This window comes from Hesperophylax consimilis, chromosome 23, assembly GCF_061612785.1.
Source record: "Hesperophylax consimilis isolate HC1 chromosome 23, BYU_Hcon_1.0, whole genome shotgun sequence".
Taxonomy (NCBI): domain Eukaryota; kingdom Metazoa; phylum Arthropoda; class Insecta; order Trichoptera; family Limnephilidae; genus Hesperophylax; species Hesperophylax consimilis.
The window spans coordinates 20,455,290-20,479,951 of NC_142858.1; the positions used below are offsets into that span (position 1 = coordinate 20,455,290).

Below are 24,662 nucleotides of genomic sequence, written 5' to 3' on the forward strand. Positions count from 1 at the left end.
ATCTTATTGTACAATTCTATAATACCCTGTATGGGGGTAAAGTGCGCCAACTTCGAGGGATAAATCTACATGATTTTAGAAGTTAAAAAATAATTAGTTTTTTACAAATTCCAATGTTTTAAGGTAGTTTTTAGTTGAAGAAAAGTTGAATTGTTTGTATGGGAAAATAAACATTGGATTTTCGAAAAAAATCATTTATCTTTTTTACTTCTACCATCATAAAGAATCACCTCCCGGAAACACTGTATAAGATATTTTCTTCAATTATATTATTTTCAATTTGAGAGGCCGGTATGGGTACCGCAGCCCCAGTAGCCATTTATTGAATATCGAACACCCCGAGTGGCTCGCTACGCTTGGTAACTTAACAGGGGTGCCCGGATTCATCTAGGACTTGGCGGCGGATGCATTTTCCCCACCTACTGCGTGTCGGGCCGAATCGGGTGAGACTGGTTGAGGGAAACTTGTTGACCTCTCCAGTCGGACTCTCTCGACCCATTGCTTTGCACAGCAGCGGGAGGGATTGATACGTCCGTCAATCCTGCACAATAACCCCCAGATTCCTACACACCCCTCATAAATTTTTCCTTCCTGAACTTATTTTCTATGATGATAACTGGGGATGCCACAGTCTCACTGGTTCTTGACGGATGTGATCAGTTGGGACTCACATAAAAAATATTCGTTTTGCTAATCCAAAAAGTGATTTAATTTTCAATGCAACATTGCCTTTTCATATTACAAACACATTGGTAAGCGCTGAAACATGAGACGACCTGACATCATTGATGTATTTTATCTCTGTGCCTGAGATCTACGTAAAACGAAAATATAAAACCCTTTTTCTGTACATACGCCTACAAAATTAAATAACAGGGTTCAATTTATGGGGTTGCTCATATCTTAAAGGTTTCCAATGAAATTAAATTAAATAATTATGCATTTAAATATGATGACACGTGACAAAGAAATACAAAAAAAATCACTCATTTTAATACATTTTCGACTGAGCGTTGCGAAGTCCTGTTTCAACTCTACCGTTTAGCATATCATCTGTTTGTACTTTCCATCCCAGTTTCGAAAATGTACTGCATCCACTTTATTATAAGCAAGCCTTACTAGATTGCTAACATTGGATTGGTGGCTAACTTTGACTGAGCTTTTCAATATAACGATACCTACTTGCACCGAGAACTTAGTGATATAAAATATTGCAAATTTATTAAGAATCTCTTCAAATTAAAGACAGGACGCAGGTCCTTAATGACTGAATTGATGGGTTTCATAATAAACTTTCAGTAAAGCAAGAATGTGTTATCGCGAACACGTGTTCATAATAATTCTAATATTTTCGCATTTCTTCTACGATATATCGGTGCATGAACACGTGTTCCGACATATTGCGAATGTACTAAAAGTTTAATAGTAAACGGCCTGCAATCCCGTTTTTAACAGGATTTTAATGAATCAGCAATACTTATTTTTCTCTTTAAACAAATGATTGTATAATTTGTCTAAATTGGTATTTGTACCTACTTACAAATATTATGTTTTCTGTTTAGAATTTTTTGTTTCTATTTTTTAAATAAGAGATAATTAGAAACATGCTTTTTTGGACGCGAGGTCTATTGTTCACAGAACTGCTAGTAATAATGATTATTCTCTACTCTTTTCTACCTATATATAGAATTTTCTATCTTACCATGTTGATTTGGTTTCTTATAAAGATTAAATTAACACTAACTTACAATATATATGTAGTATAGGTACCTACGTTGTACATACAATGTGTGAATCTTGCAGTTAGTACTTACCGGGACGGAATAATAGAATGCCACACAAGTTCCTTACACTTTCTACGTCAATGCATGCTTACTAACCACTGAACCGATAAACTCAAGAAGTGTGATTTTTACCAATTTGACTCCAGCGAATCACAGTGTGATCTGTTCTAATTTCTATCCAACGAATCAAAGTGTGATCTATACCAATTTGATTCCAATGACTTAAAGTGTGATCTATACCAATTTGACTCCAACGACTCAAAGTGTAATCCATACTAATTTGACTCCAACGACTCAAAGTTTGATCTATACCAATTTGACTCCAACGACTCAAAGTTTGATCTATGTCAATTTGACTCCAATGACTTAAAGTGTGATCTCTACTATTTTGAGACTCCAATTAATCAAACAGGTTACAGCGTTTATCTGATTTGTGATAACCGCACAAGAATCCTGCTAAAGTGCTGCCAACTGACCAGAGCCAATGGTACTATTGCATCCCCAATTGGAGTCCCCATTTATTTCCTTAAAAGAACCTCCACCTGGCAACCCCATAAAGAACATAGAATTGTGGTCTTTAACGAGAGCGATACTGAAAGTATATACCATTTCTGAAGAAAGAATATCTATACTTGAAAATGTTTGATCAATTTCAGCAGAAGTAGAATAAAATTGGGCTTACTTCGAGCATGCGAATTCCCTACAACATACTTCCATGGATTTAACTCTCAGTGCTTATGCCGAATACGATGTAGTATTATTATATGATGTATTGCGATGTCATTGAAAATAAGGTTAAGCATGCAATTAATAATGAATTAATGGCAGCAATTTGACAATGCCGAAAGCTGTCTGCGCCTCTCCCGCCTGTGAATGGAGTATGGAGCTATGGACTCTTCAGAAAGAGCGTGTTTTTTCTCCAAACGCCGCGAATGGTGTTAGTGGATTGAACTTTCACTGCTGGCTTGGAGAGGACCATTAACATTTGGAGAGCCCATTGCGAATATTATACAACCACACACCATCAAGCCTTATACCGGTAACTCTAAGGTATTTCATCCACAGCGACTTTCAAACTGCAACTCATAAGGCCAGTCGTTTCGCACAACTTGAATAATTCATTCATTCGAATTAAAAAGTTAATATTCAAGCTCTATTTTTTATATAAAACATATTTTGGCACGCTTTTGGGGGTAAACCGACTCTTGTGTAGCAAGCGTGGCAAGACAGGACGACGCTATTGTAAGGAACGACGCTTCATGCGGGCACTTTCGTGTTTTGTCGGCTTTTTCCGCCCACCCTCCAAAACTATATGCGGTATATTTGCTTCTATTCTCGCTAAATGGTGATGTTTTTTAATTTGTAATATTCTTCTTTGTGTTTATTATAATAATAAAAAAAAAATTGTTTTATTTTAAAATAAAATTAAGGACTTGTTTACTTTCATTTTAACTTCTTTTAAAAATCGATTTTGATGTATGATATTATGTTTTCAAAAACAGTATACAGACAGATGCATTAGTTAGCATGGTAAATACATAAGGGTACATGTAGGACAAAACAAAATTACACGTAGGTACACATAGCAAGAGGTTAAATAATATTTGCATAAATTCGTTCTAGGACATGTCGTGGAAAAATATCTACATTTCCTGCGAGGCAGTTAATTAACCCAGTAAGTCTACACAGGGGCATCAGCATTGGTAAGTTTGTTCTGCACCAAGGAAGAAGAATGTGTTGGCAGCCTCGCGTAAAATTATCTTTATCATATAGAATCCTATTTAAGCTAGAATGTCTGGTATTGATAAAAAACACATTCAGCCATAATCAGTAAAGTGACATCTCTCCTAGAACTAGCGCTGCAGATATTCTGTTCTGTTATTGTTTCATTTAGTACCATTCGTTTTACAGAACTTTAATACTTAGAAATTGTTTGAAGTTTTTTGAAACAACTACTGGCCCTTAGAGAACAACATAGATCCAGTTGATGTGGGCGTGGCCGGAATCAAGAATTTCAAAAAAGGATCAGTTATAGTGGAATTAAAAAACACAGAGGCAACAAAAAAGATCCGAAAAGAAGTTATCACTAAGCTTGGGGATAGGTATGATGTTGATATTCCTAAACCCAAGAATCCAACAGTAAAAGTGATAGGAATGACGGATAAATATACCGCCGAAGAAATAGAAAATAAAATAAGGATGCAAAATGATTATATAGACAAGGAAAACTCAAAAATATCGGTAAAATTTATAAAAGAAAATAAAAAAAGTAGTGAAAACAATAACTTTACTGTATTCATAGAAGTAGATGGAAAAACACACTCAAAAATGTTAGAGGAAGCGAAGATAAATATTGGATGGAATAGATGTGCTGTCTTCGATCATCTCTCAGTTTTGAGATGTTTCAATTGCAACGGATACAGACATAAAGCAGGCGTTTGTAAAAATAAAAAATCATGCGGAAGATGCTCAAATGAACATGATACGTCAGACTGTCAGGAAAATAGTGAAAAAATCAAATGTGTAAATTGCAAACTGACAAATGAAAAACTTTCATTAAATTTGAATGATAATCACCATGCATGGAGCAAAGAGTGTCCTATTTACAAAAGAAACATAGAATCGGAGAAGAGAAAAATTGATTTTTTAGGATAAAAAAAAAGACAAATGTATACTATTTAAATATTTCAAGTCTTTTGGCCCACGTAAATGAAATTGAAGTTTTATTACAAGAAATGAAACCAGAAATTTTAATGTTAAGTGAAACATGTATAACCAGTGATATTTACGATTCTGAAGTATCATTTATTGGGTATTCAACTGTAAGATGCAATTCATTTAGTCGGCATACGGGAGGAGTTCTAATGATTATTAAAAATGGTATATCTTTTAAAATAATATCAAATGAAGTGTTTGATGAAAAAAATACATGGATACTGGCAGTACAAATAAGAAAAAACTTTATTAAAGGAACATACGCTGTATTATACCACTCACCAAACCAAAGCCATTCAAAATTCTTAGATTTTTTCGAAAGTTGGTGTAGTAAAAACATGAAAAATCAAGATATGTTTTATGTAACCGGTGACTTTAACATTGACATGAAAGTCAAGAATACCTACAGTAATAGACTTCAGAGTTTAGTGAATTATCTAGGAATGAAACAACTTGTGACCAAACCAACTAGAATCTCAAATACATCAGCAAGCATTATTGATTTAGTCATAACAAATCATTTTTACTTGAATGTTAATGTTATGGATACTCCAAAAATATCTGACCACGAAAATATATTAACAATATTTGAAACGACCACAAGTCCGAAGCCACAGGGAATACGAAATATAACGTATAGAAAAAAAAAACTATAATAAGGATACATTGTGTACAGCATTACAAAACAAAAAATGGATCTGCGATACCCAAGGAAATTTAGACGGAAAAGCCGATGAACTAGTAGGACATCTGAAAACAGTAGTAAATGAGCTAATGCCTTTAACTAATATTATATTAAAAGATACAAATAAATGGTATACGAAATCCTTACATATTCTACAAAAACAAAGGGATACAGCCTATAAAGCCTGTAAAATACAATTCACTGAAGAAAGGTGGGAAACTTATAAGAAACTTAGAAACATGTACAGTACAGAAATAAAACATACCAAAAATTCGTATATCAGGCAAAAAATAATTACCTCTCAAAGTGACTCAAGAAAAATGTGGACTACACTTAAAGAAATTATAAGCGGCAAACAGAGGGAAAACATTAAGGAAGTTCGGTTTCCAGATGGAGTTGAAGATGATACACTTAAAATAGCCCAAAAATTTAACACAAATTTTGTACTTAGTGTCGAAAACATAAATAAGAGTATTCCATTAGTCGCAGATACCTCTTCTCAATCATCGGAAAAAAGAGAGAATAAAAATATTTTCAGGTTTAATAAAATTGACAATGAGTATTTAATGAAAATCATTAAAACAATGAAACCAAAATCATCGCCGGATGGAATTACTATAAGCATAATCAAAGATGCACTGCCAGCTATAGGAGACAGATTAGTTGCACTAATAAATGAATCTCTGACTAAGGGAATTTTTCCGCAGTCATGGAAAACCTCCATAATAACACCAGTGCCCAAAATAATAAATGCTAAAAATTTCGAAGACTTCAGACCAATAAATGGATTGCCTAAATATGAACAATTACTAGAATGCATTGTGAAAGAACAGATGAGTAAATTTATAGAAAAAAATAACATCCTAGTAAAAGAACAATCTGGGTTTAGAAATAAATATTCCTGTGAAACAGCAATAAATTATGTGATAAATGAATGGAAAACAGCTATGGATCAGAAGAAAATCACAATAGCAGTGTTCTTGGATTTTAGACGTGCTTTTGAAACGATAGACAGAGAAAGACTAATAATGAAATTGAAGGACATAGGAATCCGTGCTAATGAATTGCAGTGGTTTATTGATTACTTAAAAAATAGAAAACAAAAAACCAAAATTGGAGATACTATCTCTGAAGAACAAGAAATCAACATTGGAGTTCCTCAAGGATCTGTTTTGGGACCGCTCCTATTTATTTTATATATTAATGATATAGTGAAGTGCTTAAAGTACTGTTCCATCAAACTTTTTGCAGATGACACACTTTTATATATTATAGCAAATAATATTGAAGATGCGTTGTCAAAAATACAAAATGAACTTAATGAATTATCTAAGTGGTTAAACATAAATAAATTGAAATTAAATGTAACTAAAAGTAAATTTATGGTATTAGGGAAAAAACTAAACGTACATACTGTCCTAAATATAGACAATCAAAATATGGAAGAAGTAAAAGAAATTAAATACCTGGGAATCATAATAGATAACAAGTTAAAATTTAACACTAACTTTGAAATTTTAAATAAAAAAATGGCGAAAAAGGTTAATTTCTTAAGTAGGATAAAAGGAAAATTGGACATTAAAACAAGGATATTGGTCTACAATACCACTGTAGCATCCCATCTAAATTATTGTACAAGTGTAATATTTCTAAGTAACAAAACCCAAATTAAGAGAATGGAAGTAATCCAGAACAGAGGCATGAGGTCAATACTGTGTTGTAGCAGGTACACCAGAATAAAAACCATGCAACGTCAACTCAATATTTTAAGTGTGTGGCAACGATTAGTTTATAATACCTTAGTGTTTATTTATAAGCTAAAAAATAAAATGTTACCTGACTATATGTCAAAGAATGTTAGAATTAATAGTGCAGTTCATTTATATCCTACGAGAAACTGCAACGATTTTAGGCTTCCTAAAACACACTTATCAGAAACACAAAACAATATTTATTATAAAGGTTTTAAAATGTTCAATGAACTCCCGGTAATTGTTAAGGAAGCTAAAAGTCTTGCAGTTTTTCGTGGATTATGTCTCAATGTTGTTAAATCTAAATTTTAGTATGTAAGAAGTAAATAATATTGTAGTAGTCATAGAAAATAATATATTAGGTATAAGATGTAAACTCTTATAACTAAATAAAATATACATTAAAAAAAAAAAAAAAAAAAAAAAAAAAAAAAGAGACCATCACCTACCCAATTGGTTGAATAAAACGTGTTAGATATAAACACATCATTTAGAAAACCTCGCTTTAAAAACTATACCAGGTTTACTTGGCGGCTTGTACATATTTGATAAGGTTATTTTTTAAGTGAACATCGCACAACAGTTCCGACCGCTCCCTGTCCGGAATAAATGGGACTACGACATCCCTAATTGATTAATTTGTTGTGCGGCTAAAAGGGAGGGGAAGGAGATGGGACAGAGGAAGATTAGGAAGTACTCGGCTATTCAGATCTGGTCACCAAACACCCTTAAACCCTTTCATGCAACGTTTCGATTCTGATAAATCATTGATTTGTTAGGGTTGTATCAATTACAAAATTAAGATTTTTCTAAAGTATGATGGGGTCATGAAGTGTTTTAAATATGTTTGACTTGTAACTCATTATGGTTTTGTTTGGGTTTTCTATTATTATTTTGTGGAAGAAACTAATTTAATTGTATTTAATATTGGTTACTTTCGCTTGTTTGTATATAGGATTGTGTGAAGCAATTTTCAAACCATTTTTCTAATTCGGTCATACTTCGTCGTGTTTTGTGGTGTTTTTTTCAGGATTGCCAAGTTTTCAAAGACATCTATTTAAATTTCGATTTTGTTTTATCTGTTGAATGAATCAATGAACGAATGATTGAAATGGAATCTTGGAAGTGAATAATAACCCATTTTCCGAATCCGATTAAGCTGAAACTTTGCAGAGAAACTTTTTGCTGATTACAATGCATTTTGTCAACTTTTGGTGGCACTAATGCACACGCATGCGGGCGCATACATGCATTTTTTGTGAAATAGAAAGTTATTATATTTAAAAAAAAATTACAGCAGTTAATGTACGAAATAAATACCGGTAATATCCAATTATGATTTGGCTTAGGTGTTGACTCCACTTTCTAGAGAGTAAAGTTCAATCCTCAGATAAACAAAAAAAAATTGAAGACCATTTTTAGTCCTTGGGGTGATGTTTCGATTCTCAGTTAAACAAAAAAAAGTTTGAAATTGACTACTAGCCGGCCCAAGAGAAAATTAAAAATACATTCAATAATCTTTTAAAGAAAAAATCTTTTTTATTCGCCTTTTATACCACACTTCGTCTCATTTTCCTTCGGCGGGCAGTTTGGGAAGTGCACCGGGCGGCCCTGGTGGGGGGGATCCAGTCGTGATTGACATATTCACTTGCACCCACACACTCTCACTTGCGACTGGTCGAACGAAAGCTTAAATAAGAGGATCCCAAGCACTTCACTTTAGTCTAGTTCGTATCTCGCTGAAGAAGGATGAAGACGATTGTAAGTACCACTATTATTACCTGCATCATGCTTTCTCCGAACAACTAACTTGATTATGCAAACACGGCGATACCACACCGATAAAAATAATATTATTTTATAATCATAAATAACATCGTGTTGCTTACCATTATGTATTATATTTGACCTCTTTTCATTCCTGCAAAAAATTGGATTTTGTAAGAAATCATATATTTATCGTGATTAATTTTTTGATCATTATGTCGTCATCATATAACCTTCCTCCTTCTTTAACCAATGTTTCGGACAGCGTTGCAGTGTCCATCATCAGGGCATATGCTGTTCGAAAGGTTGCTTAAAGAATGAGGAAGCGCAACACGACATAATAACCAAAAACTAATGTCGATAGTACTTTCGCCCGTGTATATATATATATATTGATTTTGTAAATGCGAAAGTGTCTTTGTTTGTCTGTCTTTCTTTTGATTGACACGATGTTTTGCATATGGATCGGGAAGTGACGTAAGCTACTTTTCTTCCCGGAAAAACATGTCGTTCTTGTGGGAAAAAAGTTTGCACAGTAAATTCTATCTATTATACGCGAGCGAGGGCGCGGGTAAAACCAAGTATTGTATAATGCAAATGTTTTTGGACAAATGATTCATCAAAAAATAATTATGTATTACTAGTGGATCCCTCAATGATTCGCTATTACTAATTTCTGTCTCGGGCGCTTCCAACTTCTTCCACCATTCACTATTGTGTACCACAATTTTACTGTTAAAAAACTACATTACACCAACTTTAATTGTACTCCGTATCTCATTTTGGTGCAGAGATATTGCGTTAAGTATTTCTCAAGCGTACCCGACTTCTTATACCATTCAAAGTACTCTCTAAACTCTCCTGGCACCAATAAGAACAAACTTTAAAATATTTAGCGATATCGGTCGACTACTTTTCGAGTTTTGCGAGAATGTATTATTATGTTTATATTAGATAAACTAATATGTTTAATGATAAACTAATTTTAAGGCACAAGTTTTTTATGCACAGCACAAAGGAAAACGTATTATTTTTAAGCAATACTTATTAGCCTGAAACACCTATATAAATTAAAAAATCTTCCGAGAAAAAATATAAAAAATGAAAATTATAATATTTATTTTTTGGAATATTTGGAGTAAAACCTCAAATTGTAATATTTAATTATTGAAGACAATATTAGTGATCAATTAGAGACAATAAAACAATATTAGCGAGCAATTATAGCGGTGCCCGGCAAGGCAAGGGTCCCGGGTTCGAGTCCTAGATGTGACCGTATCTTTTTCTGATTTTTCTGTTTCAGATTTTCGTTTAGGAATCGCTAATATTGTCTTCAATAATTGAAGATATAATTTGTCTCGACGCCATCTAGTAGTAGATTTAGCATTATCAATGTATTTCCTACAAACATAAATTTGGTTGTTTTCTAGTGAAAATTCTAATAAGCAATAATTGTTGAATGAAAAATACCAGTACACATTGAATAATTTGGAAGGAATTGAATAAGCCAACGTAGCGTAATTAGTAGAGCACCTGACCGGTAGTCAGAAGACTGCGGGTTCAATTGCATTTTTTCTCGGAGGATTTTTTCAAATTATATATTTGTTTCAGGCTAATATTTTTTGCTTAAAAACAATATAATTTATCTTAACTGTGTGTTTTCCATCTTTGCGACGTACACTTTCCGGAAAGCGATTAATCACCTGCGTCATAGATTTATTCATACGATATCTTACCACTGTACATTAATCATATCATGTCCCTTTGCTCTTTCCAGTAGATATGCAGTAAATATGTCAGGTTCATTATTTGTTAACATATTCTAGATTGATAGCGAATAATTAATTCATTGTGACATCTTCGTTGTATGAAATAGTATTTAAATCAAAAGTATGTCGTACATTATAGTAATAAAAAATAAATATTAACACTTTTATGACACTTATATAAGTAGACGGCGGGCATTTAAAAAATAATTATATTTGCAATTTGTTATATTTTGCTTTTTACTTCGTTTTTACAATAGTTGGGATTACTTATCTACTAGATAATGTAGAGGATTTATGTTAAATGTTAAATAACCCATTGGGTGAGAATAATTTAGGCAATAAATTACACCTTTATAGGGATATTTATTGGGTAAGAATAATTTAGGCAATAAATTACACCTTTGTAGGGAAATTTAACCTACAGACTTCTTTTAAAATCTTCACATAAATAAATAGCTGTGCAAATTTCATAAAAATACTATTTTTTATGTGAATAGTGCCCAAGAGTCCCAATTGCTCCCAACCGTCTGGAATCCAGTGAGACTATGGCATTCCAATAATTTGAATATGTTGAGAGGCTGACGGGGATGGGAGGGGAAGGAGATAGGGAAGACCAAGAACACGGCTAAAACCATTTCAAGCAACGCTTCAACTCTGAATAGTGGTCTTACAACAGGGCGATACTGAGCGTATCTTCCACTCTGGAATTATAAAGAGATCCTCTGTGCGCAAGTAATTTATTTATTTTTTAATTCAAAATTTATTCCTTAGAAATAATATTTAGTAGGTATGTGTATATTTGTTCCAAAGTTTTAGATACCTTCAGTATCGCCCTTTCAGTATGCAATTAATAATCGAAACGTTGCCTTGAAATAGCCAGGCACATCTCAATAATGTTATCAACATCAAAATAATGTTATATCAATATTTTCTTTCACAAACTATCTAAACCGCACATTCCGGAACAGTTCCAACTGGCTACATCGCCATCATGACGTAGAAAACGCCACTTGCTGTTAAGTTGGATTTCACCAACGCCGCCGAATTCACGAATTAAAACTAACATGCCGTTATGGCGGTAAACCAAAAATAATACATATTAAATTGTTATCGAACATTTATTCGACCTTAAAAATACCTTTACTGTCTTAATTTTTTTTTAGTAAAAAAAGCAATGAAAACAACCTATTAGTGATATCATAGTCGCACTGGCTCCAGAAGACTGAAACAGTAAGGTACTCACATAAACAAAGACAAATACAAAAGGTTACCAGTAATGTGACTATATTGAAGTTCTTACTACCATCATGATTAAATGTTGCTTGTGCAGTGATGGGGGACTTATCTAACCGAGGATTGTACCCCCGACGCCGCAATGGAAATCCGACGCTCTAGATCGCTCCACCATCTAATTGAATATTAATACAAGAGTAACATCATCTCTTTGTGCTTAGTTCTTCTAAACTACGGAATGGATTTTGATAGGATTTTCATTATCATTTAGAGGATTTATTTCGAAAGGTTTCTATATATAAAACATGCATATTATATTTATAGAAAGTAGAGAAAAGTCAATATTTTATAATCAAGTCGTATAAATATATTTTCATTGTTAACGCTGGCTAAACCTTATGAGATACCTCAAAATAATGTACTACGGAATGTTATATCTTAAAAAACTTACAGCAAAGTAAGTGAGCTAGTTTCTATATAACATAAAACTTTGTTTAAAGAACTATGATTCAACATATTTAAAAAAAAATAATGTCTACAAGCAAATAAATGAGAAAAATTATGTTTACTTACCTGATTTAAGATGATTCGTAACAAGAGTAAATATGGTTTTAATATATTAGTGATTGTTCGTCATGAACTTGATATAATGTAAATAAATTATTTAAGATAACATTGACACGGGAATGCAAACATTATCATAAATATCGAGTCCATTTTGGCACCTTTGTATGAGAAAAAAAATACTGTTAAACTAGTAGATGTATGCCGTGTTTTATTTTTGTGGCAATTCTCACCGTATCACAGTGTCCATCATCAGGGTCAAAGAAGGATGTAGCGCAACACGGCACAAAAGCCCTTACTAAATAACCATAATCAAATATAGAGTTATGAATTTATAATTATAATTTTATGTAGGTCCCATTTACTAAAACTGAATGTCACCCTATCTGTCTTTATTATCTACTTTGCTTCTTCTTTTGAATAATGATTAATGATTAGTTATGGTTCAAATATTGTTACAATATACTGTCAAATTACCCATCTGGTAACACATCTAATACTTATTTTTTCTTTAATTTTGAGATATTTTGTGTTTGTATGTAGAATTACTTTATGTTTGTGATTACTTTTATGTTTGCTTCACTCTAATATAAATTGTTAACCTCGATACAGGCTTAGTCCTAGTGAGGTTGATTTTTATGAGACAAAAAAAAAGTGTTTTATGTATAGTGAGATGCAATAAATAAATAAATAAATGGCTTTGGAAACACTTACAAAAATAATAAATGTACAAAACAATATGTTGTTTTCATATAAATTAAAAAATTACTTATAATTATGTGCAATAATTTTGTTAAATGTTTTCATATAAATTAAAAAATTACTTATAATTATGTGCAATAATTTTGTTAAATGTTTTAATATTAATAATGAAATCCAGTGACAAATATTATGGCTTTAAAAATATATTCGTATAGATCAACAAACGATGATTCTGATCAAATAAGTCTTATTATATATTATTGTGCGTAGAATTTATAAATCGTCATTTAAAAATTAATAAAAAACCATCACATTAAAACGCCCTGTTTGATTGGCACGACTGAATCTGTTGATTCTGACGTCACGAGTTACGAATCACATTTGGAATGTTTAGGTACTTAAAAAATCTCATTATTATTATTATTTCAAAGTTATGAATAAATTCTACGTACAAATTCAAAAGATTTCATTGTGTTATTCCAAAGTTATGATGGAATTGAAACATTATTTAGGCGCCTATGATTATTTATATTTAAGAAAATTAATGATGGTTTGAGTGTAATGTTTTATATGTAAGGCAATATAAAGTTAGTGTCAAAATTAGTTAAGCGGCATTATAAAAACAATAATGTTTTGCTTTAATAAAAAGTGTATAAAATCATAATTGTTTATTATAACAACAAAGGAAAAATTCTAGAAACTCTCAATAAATTTTAAAAGATATGTATTTGAAACACAAAGGTTCAATCAAACTTACAAGTAGAATACAGGTCTAATTTGTAGTAAACGTTTATTAGATCACCTAAATCAATCCTTTGTACTTGTATCCAAATGATCCTCGCAAGAAAATGCTATTGACCAAGTGATAAAGAAACATTTTTCTTATTTGATGGTTTAATGGCGTCACACTATTGTCTTCAACGTAATGCATGTTTTCTAGTAATAGTATAAAATATTGATTCATTGTTTATCAGGTGAGGTCACGGATATATTTTTTACTTTGGTAGAATACAATAAAAGTAGTTAAACTTAAAAAGACTCTCGACGCCGTCACAAAATACAGTGCCTGTTGAAATAAAAAAATCCCGCGAAGGGACCCGAAAAATAGTATTATAAAAAATATTTTTACTTTTAAAACGAATTGTAACAATAGTAAAATATATACTCGTATTTAAGTTACAAGATCATTATTGATTAAAAAAAGAACTAGAGTTCCTTATTCTAAAATCGAAAAAACAGGTTTTTTATATAATTGAAAAAAAAATCTTTAGGTACCTACCTGATTCGATTTTTGTTAACTTATAATTTATTATCATCGATTCTAGCAGGTAAAGTGTAGGTATAACACAACCGCGAACTATAATATTATATACGCGAAGTGAACTATGCACTTTTACTCTCCATTCGAATTCGTTGGCATTTTTCTGCGCCTGGTTGCATTAACCGATGCTTTCACATTTACATGGGTCTGCTTCACCCAATGAACAGATAATACCTAGAAATGTGATCTATACAGATTTGAAAGAAACTGGTGTCTACAGTTTTAATAAGACATTTTGACTACTAGGCCCCAGAGAGGCCATTGAAGTTGATTAACTTTCCATGAAATAATAAATTAACCATCACCAGACGGCTGGCAGATGAGAAACATCGAAATTAATTTGTATTAAAAAAAGCGAAAATTAAAGTAAACGAGTGCCCATATTTTTTAAAATAACTAATTCATTTATTATTATTAAAATATACGCAAAAAATATAAAGAAAGAAAAATTCATCTTCGTTTGTAATAGATCCATAGCCATTTTTAGTGAGAATAGAAGAAAGTACACCGCACAGAGTTTTGGCGGCCAGGCGGAAAGAGCTGACGAGTCACGTGGCTGGTCGAATGAAGCGTCGTTCCGTGCAAGAGCGTGGTCCCGTTTCCGCGATGATGCCATTCAAATATTTGATTCGCTCGATCGTGCCACGTCTTTCACGCGTATTTCGATGTTTGATTCGTTTACTTAGAGTAGGAAAATATTACGCGGGCACCCGGACTCGCCCACATCACGCTTCTATCAGTCTATTCAGTGGCTATACCCATTTAAGATTTATGGTGAACGTAATAATGAATGATCACATAATTTGCGATCTTTACCTACAAGACTTTCATATTACATTATCTTGATTATGACACAACGGTGTTATGTACTGACCACAGAAGAGATAAACCGATAGAAGTAAGTGCAAGATTTTTTTTCCTTCGGTACTTCTGTTGAAATTAATCAAACATTTTAAAATATCATTAATTCATTCTTGAGTGGATATATTGTATTTGCATGTTTACTGTTCTTCACGGGCAGTGTTGCCATACCGCGAAAATGAAAATCGGTAGATTTGAATTAAAAATATCGGTAGACAAAGCACTCTCTTTAGGGTGAATTACCTAATACAAAAAAAAAATATTGATAGATTAGATACGAAAATCGGTAGAATTTCAGAATGGATTTATGTGCGGTATTGCTCACTCAGTACTGGATTCATCGCAATATTTTAAAATCCATGGGGGGTGGATGGCTAGGAAATTTTGTAAGAAATAATTGCCTAAATTTTCACCAAAGTCCATGGGTAAGGAATTTCGAAAAGGAAAAATTCCCCACACTGTGATTGTGAAAAAAATCCCTTAATTCAAACTCTTTTCGCTGACTTCGGTAGATTTTCATAAATTTCGGTGGATTTTGAAATTTTCGGTAGATTTTAAGGAATTTAAGAAGATTTTCAAAAATTTCGTAGACTTTAAGAAAAAAACGGTTGATTTTGATTGGTAGATTTTTGCCGAAATCTGCAGATCTATCGAAATTTCGGTACGTATGGCATCACTGTTTACACTGGGGGTGATCCCCACGCGATATTCCAACGTACTAAAAGTAAAATAGTCCATATTGAATGAAGTATTTAAATGAAAAAGCAGTTAGCAGTTGCAGAAATATAATTCATAACGTTACTTCGCATCATTTGCAAGGTGAACAATCCGAGGTATCCCCAGCAATTGGGTACATTCAGTTCATTTCTTTCTCAGTCCTAGGCAATCCGAAAAACAGCGCACGCGCACTTATAAGTGGATATCATATAACTCAGGAACAGCCCTTCGAACAGTTCGAATTGTTCCGCGAAAATCTTGCATTATGTTGCGTTATTTTTGTTTGTACTATTTTATAAATAAATCGGTAATCTGCTAACGTAAGAAACACTACGATTAGTTCTATGTAGATTATATACGGTTCAAATTTATAAGGTATTGCTACAAACTAATCTTTTAAATTCTATGAAATACGCACCATTCTGTGGGATTCGAAAATAATTTCGAACCCTTACCAAAAAAAATTCATTACGTATTTCATAAAGAACTTTAATTCTTACAGTCCAAAAACTTTTTTTCATTGGTAACTTTGTGCATTTTCATAACTAACCCATATAGAAACTACAGAAAAATCATAGAAAATGCAAATTTTTGTGCGCTAACAATTAATGTGTTAAATTTAAAAAAACAATTTTTTTGTGTTTTTTTGACACCGAACAAGAGTCCCAACTGCTCAAAACCGTCTGGAACCAGTGAGACTATGGCATCCCCAATTGGGCTATGTTGTGATGCTGAAGATAGTGGGAAGGGGAAGGGAACGGTGGGGAAGTACCTGGCTGTTCAGATCTGATCACCAAATACGGCCAAAGCCATTTCAGCAACTTTTCAATTCTGAATGGTGGTAAAAAACCACTGCGATACTGAGAGTATATTCCACTCTGAAACGAGCCACAAATACACTACATTATTTTATTTAAATGAGTATTATATTTATATATATTTACTGGGATTTGAACCCTCGACATCTTAACGAGACGACGACTTAAGTGGTTCTGACGGTGTCTTCGCAAAATGAAATCATCAGAGGTTGTCCTCTAGCTGGTAACCGGTCAAAAAAGAAGAGTAGTTTTGCACAACAAAATATGATAATACAATAGGTTATGTTTTTTCATCACTTTTCTTCGGTGTTCCGTTTTGTCACACATAAGTTGCAGCCATCCCAAAAGCACCCCATCGGCAGCGTGTTGTGTTCGACACCTTCATCACTAATGTATAATGCATTGCTTGTCCGCAGGTGACCTTGTTGCTGGTGGCGTTGGTGTCGGGGAGCCCCCTGGCGAGCCCTGATCGGACTCCGGAGCAGCCCCCTGCAGAGGCGAACGACAATTCAGCCGAGTCTGCAGACCTCTCCGTGCTTCCAGTAGCCAATTCAACAAACGCCACCGAGCAGAACTTGTTAGTATTTTCTTCATAAAATTATGTCAAATAATAATAATATATTTAATTTTTCTATATTAGCGCCATCCGAGTATACATTTAGGCATAATCAAGTTTTAAAAATAATTCACCAAAGTTTTGTAATTAAACATAACTTGATTGACTGCCGTAATATATAGTACCGTATTATGAATACGAACCAAATTCATTTTTAGAAAATGAATTTTATAAAATATATATAATTTTATAAAATATTCAATTCTACAAATTTATAAAGAAATACAGTTAAATAACTTACAATTCAATTCATCAGCAAGATATCAAAAAACTATCAAAATCCCAAAACTCAATACAAATCACACACAAAATACCTATCTCTATCTAGGTATAACATATTTTAACATCCTTCTTATCTAAAAAATATTGAAGATATTCAGGAATTTAAAATAAAATTAAATAATTACCTAAAACTACTATAAAAGTCCATATCTTACTCTTATTATTATTTCCTTCAAATCTTGAAATTGTATTATTGATAAATCTTGCCTATTTCTTACTTATCCCTTTGGTTTTGCAAATATATTATTTACTTACTTACATGATTCCATATAATTGAGCTAGGATTCACTCACCAAACACAAGAGCCTCGTCTCTTTATGGTGAGGAAAAGCTATTATTATTTACCTTTATAACACTGTATAATATGTATAAATTGAATATTTATTGTAAAAAAACATACAAATATTAAATAAATTAAAAAAAAATAAAAAAATATTATGATAAAACTATACTAACAAAACCCAACGATTAGTCATAATAGACCGATATAGTTTTACATGAAGTTCTTCTAGATTCGCCGGCAGGACGTACGTGTTTTTCGCCGCGCGCCGTAATTTTAATTTATTAAATAATTTACAAGTTTACAAGTTTATCCTAATGGATATCAACGAGGAAACGAATGCGCTTCGTTTGATAACGATGGCCATCGAAGTTCTCTCTGTTAAAGTGGACAATTTAACTAGTGAGTTGAATGTTGTTAAAAATATTCTAAAAACGTCACCACTAATTGTCGGTAGTTTGTACAATAGTGAAACTGCGGTTGCAGGTACATGTGTGCACAAGATTCCCGTTCACGCTACAGGCGACACACTCGGCCCGCCAGCGCCCCTCGTCACCGCCACCTCACCGCCCCCGCTCGCTACTACCGCAGACAATACAACTGCAACTGCCGCCGGGGCCGGTGTCTCCGTTCCGTTCCCCCCGCACGGCGCCCCGTCTACTAAGCCGACTCGTACCTCAGATGACCCTACAAGTTTGGCCGTTGGAAAAATAATAACCCGCTCGCAGGCTGCAAAAGCCTCCCAAAGAGGGAAAAAAACGAGTAACGCTTCAGACAAGGGACAATCTTCTTCCGCTTATGCTTCATCCCGAAGTACTCCTGATGTGACACCCGTTGCGTCTACCTCCACAGCGCCTACCTCCACGCCATCTGATAGTGATGCGCTGCCCCCGGCCGGCGGAACTGATGTGGATGCACCGCCTCCGCCCGATGGAGCTAAAGCAGATGCACCGCCCTTACGTCAAACTCCAGGAAGTCAACCTTGGACTTTGATTAATCGTAATCGTAAACGGCGTCCCATCACCGTACGAGGTAGTCAAAAGGACCAGGAGGAAGTGAAATACTTCCATCTTTACCCCTTGCATCCAGAGACTACAGTAGATGACTTAACATCGCACCTCAAAACAATAAGTAAATCTGTCAGTATCTCCTCATTTAAGATAACAAAAATCAAAACGAGGGGAGAATATGCGTCATTTAAAATCGGTGTACCCGGGTCAGCGGTGGCAGAATTACTGCAATCTAAGCATTGGCCTAAGCATTCGTTCTTAAAAGAATGGGTCAATAAGGTAATTACACCACGGCTACCAAATTTTAAACCTAGTTGACAGTACAATAGTTTTCATTTCTTTTACCAAAACGTTAGGGGACTGAAAACTAAATGTTCTCTATTTTATTCTAACGTTTTGGTAAACAATTACGATGTAATAGGGCTCACTGAGACTTGGCTGAACTCCAGTGTGTGCAACCAGGAGTTATTCGATGACAGCTTTCAAGTGTACAGAAAAGACAGAGATAGTGGTAGTGGCCACAGACAAGGCGGAGGCTGCCTTTTGGCTGTCAAAACTAAGTTTAAGGCCGAACACATGCCTGATCTGGAAGCTGACATCGAAGACTTGTGGATAAAAATTACAATCGATTTGTTTGTTACTTTTATATGTGTAATATATTTTCCACCGGCATCAACGCTGGAAACATATCAACTATTCTTCGACAAGTTTCACGAAAACGTGGATCTTCTCGGAGGAAGGAATATTATTGTTTTGGGAGATTTCAACATCCATTCAGCGCGTAGCGGCAAGGATGTTGAAAATGACCTCAAATTTTTATGCGAAGTGTTTGGGCTCACCCAGAATAATGGTATTCCCAATTCTGAGTTGAGGATGTTGGATCTCGTTTTGTGTAACATTGAATTAAATGTCATACATAGCGATTCTCCCCTCGTATATGAGGACAAATATCACCCCGCATTAGAGTTCCGGTATTCTTGTAAAAAGCCTCCGAAGACTACCAAATTACCTAAAACTACAGACGGCACTTTGCGGGGATGGATTTTTGGTAGGGGTGATTTTGTCAAACTTTATCAGATGATGAGCCAATTGGATTGGCATGAACTTTCTAAATTCGATACCGTTAATGAGACGCTACACCATTTTTATTCATGTATATATAATGTATTTGACGCTTGCTTCCCTAGGAAACCTCCCAACAGAGGTGGACGTAGATATCCGAAGTGGTTCACTAGAGATACCATCAGGAGCATTGAGAAAAAACATGCTCACCATAAAAAATGGAAAGCTACTGGTGACCAAAATGAGTATGAAATGTTCAGTAATCTCAGAGCAGTTGTTAGAAGAAATGTTCATATAGCATTCCGAACGTATGTCGACTCAATAGAGAGTGATATCAAGCATGATCCCAAGGCATTTTGGGACTACGTAAAATCACTGCGCAAGGATGGTGGTATAACAGACATCATGATGCATGGTGATCGGGAAGTTAGAGGAGCGGATGTAGCCAATGCATTTGCAACCCATTTCCAATCAGTGTACAGTAATGAGCCTCCATTACTAAATCCCATTTCTGCTTCCAAGTTGAATGTGAAGGGAGCCCAAAACATTGATATAAGTCATATAGACGAATCAGATGTTAAATCTTCAATTAATAACATGAAACATACACATTCACTTGGGCCAGACTTTCTTCCAGTATTTTTTTTAAAAGGATGTGTTGAATTTTTAAAAATGCCACTAAGTTTTATATTCAACCTATCTTTAGATACTGGTATATTTCCTGATTCCTGGAAAGTCTCAAAAATTTGTCCCATTTTCAAAAGTGGATCCAAGACATCTGTCGAAAATTTCAGGCCAGTGGCAATACTTTCCGCCCCGGCTAAGTTATTCGAATCGATAATTCATAAACATGTGCTGTTTCAAGTAGAGCCTTTCTTAATATCGGAACAGCATGGGTTTAGAAAAGGTCGATCAACAGATACTAACCTACTGGTACTCACAGATTATGTTTCCAAATCTTTAGATAAGGGCTACCAAGTAGATTGCTCATATAATGATTTCTCGAAGGCATTTGATACCGTAAACCATGACATATTATTAAATAAATTGTCAACTATAGGTTTTTCTTTACGGTTTCTCATATTCTTTGCAAGCTATTTTACTGGAAGAAAGCAATTTGTATCTCATGGAATATTCATGTCAAAATTATTCCTTGTACTCTCAGGCGTTCCACAGGGCTCTAATTTAGGACCGCTCCTCTTTCTAATTTTTATTAACGATATTACAGAAAATATTCTGCATTCCAGGTCACTTCTTTTTGCTGATGACCTAAAACTATTCTTGGAAATTAAAACTTTAGAAGACTGCATTCGACTCCAATCGGACATTAATAGAATTGTTGACTGGAGTAAACGGAATCGGATCGAATTCAATATTTCTAAATGTTTCATTCTTTCTTTCACAAGGGCACGTCATACTTGGTTTTACCGGTATACCATGAATGCCCGAAGTTTAAAACGTGTCTCCACTATGAAAGATCTTGGCATCATGTTTGATAGTAGGCTGACATTTCATGCTCATATCGAAATGACGTGTAGTGCTTCACTGAAAATGCTGGGCTTCGTCCTACGCACTGCGATGAATTTTAGAGACACCCGGGTTCTCCAAGTGCTATACATTGCGTTGGTTAGGAGTAGGCTTGAGAGTGGGTCGGTGGTTTGGAGCCCACATCAGGTGAAGTATTCCCTCATGTTGGAGAGAGTGCAGAAGAAATTTCTGAGATTCCTCTACCTGAGGGAGTATGGCTACTACCCGTGGCTCTATCCTACTGACTTTCTCTTGGGCATGCTCGGTATGAACCATCTACGGGTCAGAAGAGATGTGCATATTGTATCACACTTCTTCAAACTGATTCGTGGATGGTTAGTAAATCCGACTATCATGGAGAGTATTAGTCTCTATGTTCCTGATGGTTATCTCCGTCACCGACAGCATAGACTGTTTTATCTCCCGGCCTGCAGGACTAACTTGCCAATGGTCATGCCGGCGGGGAGAGCAGTCTTGCTGTTGAACAGAATTAATTCGGATATCGACATATTTAGCATCGGTGAAGCTGCCTTTAAAAGGCAAGCTCTATTGATGCTGGTATAGTTTATACACCGCTAACTATTATGTAATACAATTTTACAAATATACTTAAAAACGAAATAAAATGTAATTTTGTAATGTTTTTAAAGGAATAAACAAATTGAATTGAATTGAATGACAAAATTTAAAAAAATAACTTATATCATTGATGTCGCTATTCCAAATTCCTGAAATATTCAATAAAACTGTTTCTGAAAAAATAAGAAAATACACAGATTTAGGAAATGAGATTAAAAGAATTTTGCATCTTCAGACTATAAAAAGATTACCATTTGTTATTTCGGCTACTGGCATTATACCTAGCTCTCTCATTCAAAATTTAGGCGTATTAAATCTGTCAAAGAATTTATTTATAAAAATGCCAAAATCAATAATTTTAAATACATGTAGGATTACGAAATATTTTTTAAATATTTATACTGAGGGATCAGTAGGATTTATAGGTCCAATTAGAAGTTCTACCGAGCCGAACCCTCTGATATGAAAATACCTGGAGTCGATGAATTATTTTCCCATTTGATCTCTGGTGATTTGACGTGTTTTTCTTGTACTTTTTTGTATTTATTATGCTTATACAATGCACTTGCATTATGTGGATTGACTAGATGATCATTTGTGGAAAAGTCTGTGGAAGGGTTTAGTTTTTCCTGTGGGGAAGATTTAACCCGGTCATAAAGTCGGAAAAAATTAAAAACCCATATGTATATTTTGTGGTTCCATGCTAACTCAACACAGTGACTATTCAACACACAAAAGTGATATAAAGTCATTAAAAATGAACTTAACCTAACCTAACCTACTTATCCAAGTTAATAAAGTTTTTGTTTCATCACTTTCCATGACTTTTTAAAGAAGTGATGAATTATCATTTTGATGATTTATCCGGTCACCGTATTTTGTATAGCAAAAATCATCATTCAAAGAAAATTAGGGTACAAATATGGTAAACATTGACATAAAAAAAATTTACAGAATATCTAGAGAAATTAGGAAAAAAAATTGACTCAAAAACTACTTGAAAATTTCAAGCTTTGTTCTTATTAATATCAGGTGTGCTTAGAGAGTGGTTTTAATGGTAGAAAAAGTCGGGTACGCTTGAGTTAGACTTAACGCTTTATCTCTGCATTGGAATGAGATACGGTGTCGAAATAGACCCAACGTAATGTAATTTTTTTTCACAGTAACTATGTGAATTTCATGATACTACATGAAGTGAATAGTAGAAAAGGGTAAGGATGCCCGAGAAAGACATGAATCAAATAATTATTAGTGGTAAAGTGTGAAGAGCGAAGAAAGGGGTGAAAGGAGAATCTATGTTTTGGAAGTGAATGGTTGAAGGAAGATTTTTTCACTATCAAGTGAAACAAATACTTTAATTACAATACAATAATATTATTTCCTCCTTAAAAATGCAGCCAATAGTTAGGTACTCTAGAATTCACAACCTCAAAACTTTTCTCCAAACTTATTATACGTCCCCGAGCAACGCTGGGTACACGTCAGCTAGTATGGAATAAATTAAAATTCCTATTGAAAATGGAACTGCATTTATTTCCAAGCCGGACTGGGGAATGAATGAAGTAGTTTGTTTTCGACGAATAAACAAAGAACAACTCTGGAAGCCTCGTGTTACGATTTGGTACTCAGAACGTTATTAGCTTTGTTAAGTTAGGTGCATCCATTGGGCCGTTAAATAATTATTATAAAAGTACCAAATCGCACATGGTTCATCTGCAAGATAAGTCGGCTAAATCTATTAATTTCATAAAATTATCATATATTAATTATCAATATGTTCAATGTGTGTTGATATGAAAAATGGTTTAAATTAATGAAGTTAGAGTATTAGAGGATTTAATTTAATTTAATTCTTTACTCGAATATGCATCCCTAGGTTGGGGTGGCTGTGCCAAAACAATATTAGACTCCCTGGTTAAAGCACAGAAATCACTACTAAGAGTCATCCTCAAAAAACCATTCAGGTACCCCAGTGATGTATTATTCACGGAAATAAAAGTTCTCGATGTTAGACAACTGTATATTAGAAAGATTATATTACTTGCACAAAAACAACGTCAGCACTTCCCTTCCATCGACCACCTTCACGACACCCGACTTTCAAGGAATAATCCAATAGTCCCAATAAAAACCACGACGTCCCTTGGGCAACGGCAATTCTCGTACTTAGGACCTAAATTATTTAATATCATTCTTAATGCTTGGAAAACGAAAAATACAAGTGTTTTGCGCAAATTGGTCAACGACTGGCTTCTTGATTTAGGGAGGGTAAAAAGTGAAGATATGTTGATCAATAGATAATCTCATTATAAAAAATATATATATACATTATTGTCAAAACACTGATACATATTTTTTTAAAGTACATACTATACAAAAACACATATTTATCACCTCTGAACACAATTGTCAATTCTGTATTAATCTGTACTTTATTTATCAATGCTATCGATTATTTTCTAATCATCCAACTATATTATAAACTTATAAACTACCCTTCCCATTTTTCTACCTTACAACTCCTGTGGTGATCTGTCTTTTTATTACTACTATCTGGCTGTTATTTACTTACCGGTTTTGTTTTATATTAAGTACTAAATTATAATATGAACTAAACTT

At 33.8% G+C, this 24,662-nt stretch overlaps 1 protein-coding gene across 1 annotated transcript in view; it reads left to right on the top strand.

Annotated features, from left to right (window-relative positions):
• LOC149412427 (uncharacterized) overlaps positions 1-24,662 on the top strand; it is a 36,462-nt gene that overhangs the window by 5,655 nt on the left and 6,145 nt on the right. Inside the window, exon 2 of the mRNA XM_089645711.1 lies at positions 17,104-17,264. Coding sequence (XP_089501837.1) covers positions 17,104-17,264 — 161 coding nt within the window. The remainder of the gene's footprint in view (positions 1-17,103; positions 17,265-24,662) is intronic.